This window comes from Electrona antarctica (genome assembly GCF_951216825.1).
Source record: "Electrona antarctica genome assembly, contig: scaffold_309, whole genome shotgun sequence".
Taxonomy (NCBI): Eukaryota; Metazoa; Chordata; class Actinopteri; order Myctophiformes; family Myctophidae; genus Electrona; species Electrona antarctica.
This window is the reverse complement of record NW_027638762.1, coordinates 59,623-71,535: the sequence shown is the minus strand read 5'-3', so window position 1 is coordinate 71,535 and position 11,913 is coordinate 59,623. Positions and strand designations below refer to the sequence as shown.

Genomic DNA, 11,913 nt, shown 5'->3' with positions numbered 1-11,913 from the left:
AGCTGGCGCAGCCCCCACGCCGGGGTCGTCCACCCAAGTCTGCCCCTGTCCCGTCCCCCCCATCCGTGGCTACCCCTGTTGTTCCACGTGGACCTCCTGCCCCTGCCCCTTCCACATTCCCTGCGACTGTGAAATACAGCCGGTATGGCCGCATGGTCAGACCTCCTGAAAGACACTAGAGACACTGTGTTGGGGGGTTGTATAATGATGTTTTGCACTGCAGGTCAATTCTGAAGGTTCGGGGGGGGCCTGTGTGGTGAACACTAGATGGGGTCTCTCACCTCAGATTGAGCACTGGCTGGGTGGTAACGGGAGGATGTAGGAAGTGATAAAGGGAAGTGATGTACCTGTGTATGGTTGTTGTTTGTTTGTTGGAAGTAAAGTTCAGAGACTCACATTCTCTGTCTGCTCGTCTCATTCCTCAACTTCCACACATCCATTATACTTTAGCTATTGAAAAATAGCAGATCGACAAGCTCGTAGCGCGGTGGTCTGCTATTTTTGAAAAATCGTGAAAATGTGGCGCAAATCTTTATATATTCTTTGTGTTTTTAACTCTGGGGGGGGGGGGGGGGTGGGGGACAACATATTTTCAGATGGGAGTCGACAGCCAATTACGTTATATATATATTTATAGGACCCCTATATTTTTGGGGTCCTTGACATGAAATATTGAGCACCACTGATTTAGAAACATGGGGTTTTTCAGTCAAACTGTCAGGATCTAGAAGACATTTTTTAAATTTCTACGTCAGGCCTAAATGGGTTAAAACACACAAATACTGGTTCTGTCTCATCTGTGACCATCCGGTCACTCTACCGCTGAGCCACCGCCGGGGTGGTGGGTTAGGGGTAGAGTGACCATCCGGCCACTCTACCGCTGAGCCACCGCCGGGGTGGTGGCTCAGGGGTAGAGTGACCATCCGGCCACTCTACCGCTGAGCCACCGCCGGGGTGGTGGCTCAGGGGTAGAGTGACCATCCGGCCACTCTACCGCTGAGCCACCGCCGGGGTGGTGGCTCAGGGGTAGAGTGACCATCCGGTCACTCTACCGCTGAGCCACCGCCGGGGCGGTGGTGGCTCAGCGGTCACAGCCGGATGGTAACCGCAAGGTTGCCAGTTTGAACCCTGTGGGCTCCCCCAGAGTCAGTGTCGAAGTGTCCTTGAGCAAGACTCTGAACCCCTAATTGCTCCTGATGTGCAGGTTGGTGCCTTGCATGGTTTCCTCCGCCATCAGTGTATGAATGTGTGTGTGAATGGGTGAATGTAATGCACAGTCTATGTAAAGCGCCTTGGATAAAGGCGCTATATAAATGCACCATTTACCATTTACCATTATATTTAATTAACTAATAATACTGGTTTAATCTCATCTGTGATCTGTATCAATATTATGTTTATTTTTCCAACCAGGGAAGAACAGCGACCCGTCAGAACTGAACATTGTTCTGATCGGGGAAGAAGGCCAGATAAACTCAGTGGAAAGAGTTCAGTAGGAAACATCATCCTGGGCAGAGAGGCTTTTAGAACAAACACATTCACATCTCAGAGTGTCATGAGACAAGAGTTAGTGTCAGGGAGACAGGTCAGTGTGGTCGACACTCCAGGATGGATGTCTGATTATCCCCTAGATCTGACCCCAAAACTGACCCAGTTGGAAATCCAACGGAGTGTGAGTCTGTGTCCTCCAGGACCACATGCCTTTGTTCTAGTGGTCAGATTGGACCTCCCATATACAGGAACAGGGATGTCAGCAGAGGAACATGTGAGATTCCTCCTCAGTGACACAGTGTGGAAACGCACTATTGTGGTGTTCACTGTAGCTGATAAAAACAACATGAGAACTGATCTCATTAGATCTAACCCTCAGTTAAGATATCTCACAGAGAAATGTGAAGGTCGCTTCCATGTCCTTGACATCAGTGACAGAGGAGATGGTGGTCAGGTCACAGAGCTGCTGCAGAAGGTAGATCAGATTGTGCAGAGTAATGGGGGTCACTATGAGACAGAAGAACACGTCTCAGAGGAACTGAAGGAGAAGGAGAGAAGTATCAGAAGAAGAGCAGAACAAAGGAGGAGAGACGCCCAGAAACCACCAACTGGACCTCCTCTGGGCCGCGGCTCGTCAGAAAGAGGTAAAAACACTGGATGAATTCATGAATTAATAACTGGCACTTAAAGAGTTAACCCATTTAGGCCTGACATAAAAATTAAATAAATGTCTTCTAAATCATGACAGTTTTTACAGTATACCAGTGGCTTTCAAACTATTTCATGTCAAGTACCCCGAAATGATCTGTAGTTGGCCGCCGACCCCCATCTGAAAATAGCCTATGTAGTTCCTGGACCCCCCCCCCCCCCCCCCCCCCCCCCACCCCAGAAGCAAAGATATGAGTTAAAACATTCGCTCTGAAAGAATATTCAAAGATTTGCGACACATTTTCAAGATTTTTCAAAAATAGCAGACCTACAAGCTCTTAGCGTGCCACTCGGTGCCGCGCTACGAGCTTGTAGATCTGCTACAGCTGAAGTATAACATAATGCTTAAAACACCAAAAGGGGTTCCCGTCCTGAATGGGTTAAAGCCCATATGGTTGAGCGGAGTTCCTCAGGGCTCTAAACTAGTATCCTGTCTGTTTCTGTTATTGTGGGGAAAGCTTTGTCTGAATATAGCAGATCTACAAGCTCACAACCCAAAGCAATATATGGATGCTGGGGTTTAAGTGGTTAAAAAAAGAAAAGTTCACCAAAACTGTTGATCTACAAGCTCACAACGCATCACAGTGTGAGGTGTTGTGAGCTTGTAGATCTGCTCTGTTCACTATTTGGCATAATAATTATAATAATGTATATAGGGCTTATACCCACATCCCCATTCTGGGGAAATAGCTGATCTACAAGCTCACAACGTGTCGCGTAGCATCGTGTTGTGAGCTTGTAGATCAGCTATTGTAGGCTAATATATTTAGTGTAGAGTGAAAACATGTAGAGGCCTAGTACACTTCCCTGGGGGACTCCACTCAACTAAGTATAGGGTTGACCGTGTATGTCCAAAACCCTTCCTTTTAGTTAGTATTCTTAAAACATTTAAAATATGTAAAAAAATATATATAGCAGATCTACAAGCTCATAACGCAGCGCATAGCAATGTGATGTGAGCTTGTAGATCATTATTATTATTTATTTTTTAAATAGGGACACCTGGGTCAGCGTGTTTAAACATTAACATGAAATAAAATCAAATTGTAGATCTTCTATTTTCACTACTTTAGTGACACTCCTGTATTATATGGTGAGGCAGGTCGTTAATTTACAGCAACGATGTATTTTGTTATAATGACAAATAGAGAAAACAGCAGATCTACAAGCTCACAATGTGTCACGTTGAGAAGCAATATGAGCTTGTAGATCGGCTATTGTAGTGTTTTTAAACTAAAACAAAAACGTTGAAGATGTCGTTAAACAAAGTGAAAGTAAACAATGTTTTCTCTGACAGGACGGACCGACCTCAGGATTGTGGTGTTGGGAAGGGAGGACTCTGGGAAGAGTTCAGCAGGAAACACCATTCTGACAGGAGGTGGTTTTCAAACTGAACTGAGGTCAGTGCAGTGTGAGGTGAGACAGGGCAGCGTAGCAGGGAGACATGTGACAGTGGTGGACTCACCAGGCTGGTGGTACAACCGTCCACTACAGGACACCTCAGAGATGGACAGACTGGAGATCCAGGACAGTGTGTGTCTCTGTCCTCCTGGACCACATGCTGTTCTTCTGGCCGTTCCTCTTGATGAAGCATTCACCAAAGAAATGAGAGTAGCAGTAGAGGAACACATGAGCCTTCTGCCACAGAGCCTCTGGAGTCACTCTATAGTTCTGTTCACCCATGGAGACCGTCTGGGAGAACGAAGCATTGAGCAGCACATTGAGGCTGAAGGAGAAGACCTCCGCTGGCTTCTTGACCAATGTGGGAACAGATATCATGTCTTCAACAACCAGAAGAGAGATGTCAGTCAGGTCACACAGCTTCTGGAGAAGATAGATGAGATGTTGTCAGGAAACACAGCTGGACACTGTGAAGTTGATGGAGACGTTTGTGAGAAGATGTCAGCGAGGAAGAGGAAGACGGAGGAACGTGTCCAGACACTGACCAGGAAACTGACCGCTCTGAAAGCTCTCTGTGAAGGTGATCTATCTGTCTGTCTGTCTGTCTGTCTGTCTGTCTGTCTGTCTGTCTGTCTGTCTGTCTGTCTGTCTGTCTGTTCTTTCTTTTGGACTTACAACTACCACAATATGTAAGTGTTGTACAATACAGTTACATGTTATTTTACTTACAGGGGTCCTTGAGGGTTAGGGTTAAGGGGTAAGGACCCCCAGGGGTCCTTGAGGGTTAGGGTTAAGGGGTAAGGACCCCCAGGGGTCCGTTAGGGTTAAGGGGTAAGGACCCCCAGGGGTCCTTGAGGGTTAGGGTTAAGGGGTAAGGACCCCCAGGGGTCCGTTAGGGTTAAGGGGTAAGGACCCCCAGGGGTCCTTGAGGGTTAGGGTTAAGGGGTAAGGACCCCCAGGGGTCCTTGAGGGGTTTCCAGGGGGTCCCACTGCAACATGTTCCATATGTTATACGTTGGTTAGTCATACATAGCAGATCTACAAGCTTGCTGTGCATCACTTCACTTGTACATCTGCTATTTTTGAACTTTTTAGAAAAGATTTGTATATATTAGCTTTTTTAACACAAATCTTCTCTTCTGGGGGTCCCTGACACACAGAACACTCTGATATGGGGGTCCCTGACACAGAACACTCTCACATGGGGGTCCGTGACACAGAACACTCTCACATGGGGGTCCGTGACACACAGAACACTCTCACATGGGGGTCCCTGACACAGAACACTCTCACATGGGGGTCCCTGACACAGAACACTCTCACATGGGGGTCCCTGGCACAGAACACTCTCACATGGGGGTCCCTGACACAGAACACTCTCACATGGGGGTCCCCGACACAGAACACTCTCACATGGGGGTCCCTGACACAGAACACTCTGACATGGGGGTCCCTGACACAGGACACTCTCACATGGGGGTCCCTGACACAGAACACTCTCACATGGGGGTCCCTGACACAGGACACTCTCACATGGGGGTCCCTGACACAGGACACTCTCACATGGGGGTCCCTGACACACAGGACACTCTCACATGGGGGTCCCTGACACAGAACACTCTCACATGGGGGTCCCTGACACAGAACACTCTCACATGGGGGTCCCTGGCACACAGAACACTCTCACATGGGGGTCCCTGACACAGAACACTCTCACATGGGGGTCCCTGACACAGAACACTCTCACATGGGGGTCCCTGACACAGAACACTCTCACATGGGGGTCCCTGACACACAGAACACTCTCACATGGGGGTCCCTGACACACAGAACACTCTCACATGGGGGTCCCTGACACAGAACACTCTCACATGGGGGTCCCTGACACAGAACACTCTCACATGGGGGTCCCTGACACAGAACACTCTCACATGGGGGTCCCTGACACAGAACACTCTCACATGGGGGTCCCTGACACACAGAACACTCTCACATGGGGGTCCCTGACACAGAACACTCTCACATGGGGGTCCCTGACACAGAACACTCTGACATGGGGGTCCCTGACACAGGACACTCTCACATGGGGGTCCCTGACACAGAACACTCTCACATGGGGGTCCCTGACACAGAACACTCTCACATGGGGGTCCCTGACACAGAACACTCTCACATGGGGGTCCCTGACACAGGACACTCTCACATGGGGGTCCCTGACACACAGAACACTCTCACATGGGGGTCCCTGGCACAGAACACTCTCACATGGGGGTCCCTGACACAGAACACTCTCACATGGGGGTCCCTGACACAGAACACTCTCACATGGGGGTCCCTGACACAGGACACTCTCACATGGGGGTCCCTGACACAGAACACTCTCACATGGGGGTCCCTGACACAAAAGAGTTTGAGAAACACTGCTTTACGTGTGTGTGTGTGTGTGTGTGTGTGTGTGTGTGTGTGTGTGTGTGTGTGTGTGTGTGTGTGTGTGTGTGTGTGTGTGTGTGTGTGTGTGTGTGTGTGTGTGTGTGTGTGTGTGTGTGTGTGTGTGTCAGGAGAACATCAGCGTCTATCAGATGTCAGGGTGGTGTTGGCTGGAGGGAAGCAGGATGAGAGGAACAGAGCTGGAAACCGCATTCTGCAGCAGGATGTGTTTACAGAAACTCCATTCAAGGTGAGTAATATGATCTGAATGAGATGTTATAATGAATGATCTCACAGTCAACAGTAAAGACATTAAATATACATGTTTTATGATGATAATGTGAAAGTATCTGCTGTCATCAGTGGTGTAACGGTGATTTTTCTTTTCGGTACCGCGGTCACGCACGTGCACGCACGTGCACTCGCATGCATGTTTGCTTAGCATGTGCACAGAACTGCTGACAGCCTACGCCTATATTGTTTATAGTGTATGAGACACACACACACACACACACACGCACGCACGCACGCGCACACACGCACACGCATGCACGCACGCACGTGCGCGCACACGCACACACACACACACACACACACACACACACACACACACAGTCACACAGACACACACACACACAGTCACACACACACACGCACACGCGCGCACACACACGCACACGCAGACACACACAGACACACACAGACACACACGCACGCACGCGCGTGCGCGCGCACACACACACACGCACACGCACACAGTCACACACACACACACACACACACACACACACACACACACACACACACACACACACAGTCTCACACGCACGCACGCACGCACGCACCCACACACGCACGCACGCACGCACGCACACACACTGATCCATACTGCTGTGCTGTGTTGCTCACATTACGTCTCATAGCAACAGCAACATGTTTAGATCTTGCAGATCTAAAAGCTCACAACTTGCTGCATGTCAACGTGTTTTGAGCTTGTAGATCTGCTAAAGCTGTAGCCAAAGTATAAAATAGGGCTTAAGGCCAAGACAAGTATTGGAATAATAATAATATAGTCACAATACCAAACATAAAAGTCCTCATTATGCAGAAATGAACATTTCACAATCTTATTATTGGATTGTAATTCATATTATTATGATGTATTCATGACTTTAATGTTATAATTAATAACACATTAATACATTCATCACTTTAATGTTATAATTAATAACACATTAATGTATTCATCACTTTAATGTTATAATTAATAACTCATTAATGTATTCATCACTTTAATGTTATAATTAATAACACATTAATGTATTCATCACTTTAATGTTATAATTAATAACACAATAATGTATTCATCACTTTAATGTTATAATTAATAACACTCATCATGTGCTCATCATTTTTAGGTTACAGATCATGGTATGCAGGGGTGGATAGATTAACCTATAAATCATAATTGATCAGTTATTATTATTATTATTATTATTATTATTATTATTATTATTATTAACATACAGTAAACCTCATATTCCAGGAGTTTAAAACCCAGCCTAAACTGACAGAATGTGTCAGACAACAGAGACGAGTTGCTGACAGAACAGTGAGTGTGGTGATGTGTCCAGACTGGTCGACTACACCTCCATCCCAGAAGACCAAAGACGTCCTTCTACACGGTGTGACTCTGTGTTCTCCTGGACCCCACGCTGTCCTGGTGATGGTCGATGTCAAGTCCAGTTTCTGTGAAGCTGACAGGAGATCAGTGGAGGAACACATGGAGCTTCTGGGGCACACAGTCTGGAGACACGCTCTGGTTCTGTTCATGTATGGATACTGGCTGGGAGGGAGACGTGTTGAGGAGTACATCGAGTCTGAAGGAGAACCTCTGAGGAGGATCCTGGAGAAATGTGGCTACAGGTACCATGTTCTACATGGTACCAAGTGGGACATTTCAGAGGTAACACAGCTGATGGAGAAAACAGAAGACATGGTGACGAGGAAAGGAGGACACTTTGAAACTTCAGGACACTTCAAGGTGGGACGAGGAGAAGAATGGAACACACGAGAAGAAGAATGGAAGAAGAGAGAGCAGGAGATGAGAGAGAGGATGCTGAGGTTCGTGGTGACGGAGCCAGAAGATCCAACCCATGAGACGAGACCGAAGACGCTGTTTGAAAGACTGAAAAGAAAGAAGACATTCACAGTAGAAGAATGGAACCGACGACGAGAGGAGAAATGGAAGAAGAGAGAAGGAGAGATGGGAGAGAGGATGCTGAGGTTCATGGCGACGGAGCCAGAAGATCCAACCCTGCCAGAAGAATGGAAGAAGAGAGAGCAGGAGATGAGGGAGAGGATGCTGAGGTTTGTGATGACGGAGCCAGAAGATGCAACCCCGTCAGCTGGTAGTAGATGGACCAGCGTGGAAGATAGTGAGTATCAGGCAGTAGAATGGATCTGCTAACAGACGTCAGTGGCATCGTTCTTTAAGATCTGCTAACAGACGTCAGTGGCATCGTTCTTTATGTAGTGACTTTGATCAGATCAACTCAGAAAGACACTGGGGAGGCAGTGACCTAAACCTTGTTAATTCCTCCTACAGTAATAGTGCACATGGTTTAAAATGATCATCTCTTTTTAAAATCATATGTTAACATGTCATATTATATCGTTGCTGTCGGGAGGAAACCTCATAACTCCATTTTTGAGGTTTTTGATTTTTTTCTCTCCATAAATCAGTGCTATTGAACACCCTTTACATCTGTGTGTTGTTCTATTGAACACCCTTTACGTCTGTGTGTTGTTCTATTGAACACCCTTTACGTCTGTGTGTTGTTCTATTGAACACCCTTTACGTCTGTGTGTTGTTCTATTGAACACCCTTTACGTCTGTGTGTTGTTCTATTGAACACCCTTTACGTCTGTGTGTTGTTCTATTGAACACCCTTTACGTCTGTGTGTTGTTCTATTGAAAACCCTTTACGTCTGTGTGTTGTTCTACTGAGCACCCTTTACGTCTGTGTGTTGTTCTATTGAACACCCTTTACGTCTGTGTGTTGTTCTATTGAACACCCTTTACGTCTGTGTGTTGTTCTATTGAACACCCTTTACGTCTGTGTGTTGTTCTACTGAACACCCTTTACGTCTGTGTGTTGTTCTATTGAACACCCTTTACGTCTGTGTGTTGTTCTATTGAACACCCTTTACGTCTGTGTGTTGTTCTATTGAACACCCTTTACGTCTGTGTGTTGTTCTATTGAACACCCTTTACGTCTGTGTGTTGTTCTATTGAACACCCTTTACGTCTGTGTGTTGTTCTACTGAACACCCTTTACGTCTGTGTGTTGTTCTATTGAACACCCTTTACGTCTGTGTGTTGTTCTATTGAACACCCTTTACGTCTGTGTGTTGTTCTATTGAACACCCTTTACGTCTGTGTGTTGTTCTACTGAACACCCTTTACGTCTGTGTGTTGTTCTACTGAACACCCTTTACGTCTGTGTGTTGTTCTACTGAACACCCTTTACGTCTGTGTGTTGTTCTATTGAACACCCTTTACGTCTGTGTGTTGTTCTATTGAACACCCTTTACGTCTGTGTGTTGTTCTACTGAACACCCTTTACGTCTGTGTGTTGTTCTATTGAACACCCTTTACGTCTGTGTGTTGTTCTACTGAACACCCTTTACGTCTGTGTGTTGTTCTATTGAACACCCTTTACGTCTGTGTGTTGTTCTATTGAACACCCTTTACGTCTGTGTGTTGTTCTACTGAACACCCTTTACGAAAATATTGAACCAATGGAAAGTAGTAAAAAACGCATTGGACAAAACCTCTTAACTCCATTGGACCATCAAACTGTCTGCTAAAGCAGCTAACTCCACCACCTCTCCCCCTCTCAAACTGTCTGCTATAAAGCAGCTAACTCCACCACCTCTCCCCCTCTCAAACTGTCTGCTATAAAGCAGCTAACTCCACCACCTCTCTCCCTCTCAAACTGTCTGCTATAAAGCAGCTAACTCCACCACCTCTCTCCCTCTCAAACTGTCTGCTAAAGCAGCTAACTCCACCACCTCTCCCCCTCTCAAACTGTCTGCTAAGGCAGCTAACTCCACCACCTCTCCCCCTCTCAAACTGTCTGCTATAAAGCAGCTAACTCCACCACCTCTCCCCCTCTCAAACTGTCTGCTATAAAGCAGCTAACTCCACCACCTCTCCCCTTCTCAAACTGTCTGCTAAGGCAGCTAACTCCACCACCTCTCCCCCTCTCAAACTGTCTGCTATAAAGCAGCTAACTCCACCACCTCTCCCCCTCTCAAACTGTCTGCTAAAGCAGCTAACTCCACCACCTCTCCCCCTCTCAAACTGTCTGCTATAAAGCAGCTAACTCCACCACCTCTCCCCCTCTCAAACTGTCTGCTATAAAGCAGCTAACTCCACCACCTCTCCCCCTCTCAAACTGTCTGCTATAAAACAGCTAACTCCACCACCTCTCTCCTTCTCATGCAAGTAAAGTCACAACACCAACTTTGATGAGGCAGTATTGCATCATTTAAAAAATATGTTTTTTTTTACATTTCCTTTAAAATGTATATTTTTAATTTCCTGAAAAATGAACATTTTGGAGTTAGGTAGTTTTCTTACTGACAACAACGATATTATCTTAACCCATTTTGACCTGGGAACGATTCTACAAATCTTCTAAATCCTGACAGTTTTCTGAAAAACCCTATGTTTCTATGTCAGTCGTTCTAAAACATTTTCATGTCAAGGACCCCCCCCAAAAATATATGTATTTGGCTGCCGACCCCTGTCTGAAAATATGTTGTTCCAGGGACCCCCCTCCAGAAGCAAAGATTTGAATACATATTCAAAGATTTGCGCCACATTTTCACGATTTTTCAAAAATAGCAGACCTACAAGCTTGTAGCGCGGCACTCGGTGCCGCTCTACGAGCTTGTAGATCTGCTATTTTTCAACAGCTAAAGCATAACATGATGCTTAAAACACCAAAAGGGGTTCCCGCCCAAAATGGGTTAATATTAATGGTTATAATAATGCTTAGTTATAGTTTATATTATCTTAGTATTAATGGTTATAATAAAGCTTAGTTGTAGTTTTATGTTCTTGTATTTTCATCATGGTAAATGTCTCGTTGCGTTCCAGTGAGTGTTGCAACGCCATCTGAGACAGGAAGTTTACACAGCTGGTCACCTGACAAGATTTCGCCCTCGCGTCGTGGATCAATAGCGACCTCTTCAGGATACGACAGCTGGTTCACTGGCGAGGCTTTGTCTTCGCGTCCTGGATCAATAACGCCCTCTTCAGGATACGACAGCATGAGCCAGGCCTCCAGTGGTGACAGAGATTCATTAATGAAGAAGATGTTTCAGAGACGGACAGGAAAGCAAAGATTGACAGAAGAAGACTGGAGAACACGAGACGATCAATGGAGGAGGAGAGAGCAGGAGATGATTGACAGGATGGTGGCGTCTGTGGTGATGGAGCCAGAAGATCCAAGAAGAACCAGCATGGACCTCAGTCCTCCAAGCAGTGAGTATCAATATCATTTGATCTACTAACCACGTCCCACTACTAATCGAGGACCAGGCGCCCGAGAGGCATCCTAACCAGATGCCCCGAACCACCTGAGCTGGCTCCTTTCCGAGTCTCCCTCGCGTGACTGAACTTCTCACCCTATCTCTAAGGGAGATGTGTGATGAATTGAACATGGTGGACCCTGTTGTAAACCAGTGTAAATGCTTTATCAGTGTGTCGTCCACAGTTAACAGTCTCTGTATTGAGTTGTGCTTTCATGTGGAATGTACCCGTTCTGCAAAGTGATAAAAACAGTCAATAAATGTCCATTCCAGTAGCGAAGG

At 46.4% G+C, this 11,913-nt stretch overlaps 1 protein-coding gene across 1 annotated transcript; it reads left to right on the top strand.

Annotated features, from left to right (window-relative positions):
* Positions 1-1,747: 1,747 nt before the first annotated feature.
* Positions 1,748-11,613, top strand: LOC306917729 (GTPase IMAP family member 8-like; the record flags this gene model as incomplete). Its single annotated transcript, XM_079530631.1, has 5 exons — positions 1,748-2,135; positions 3,497-4,180; positions 6,159-6,277; positions 7,574-8,465; positions 11,198-11,613. 5 exons carry the CDS (start codon positions 1,748-1,750, stop codon positions 11,611-11,613), a joined length of 2,499 nt encoding a protein of 832 aa, XP_079386757.1.
* Positions 11,614-11,913: the final 300 nt, after the last annotated feature.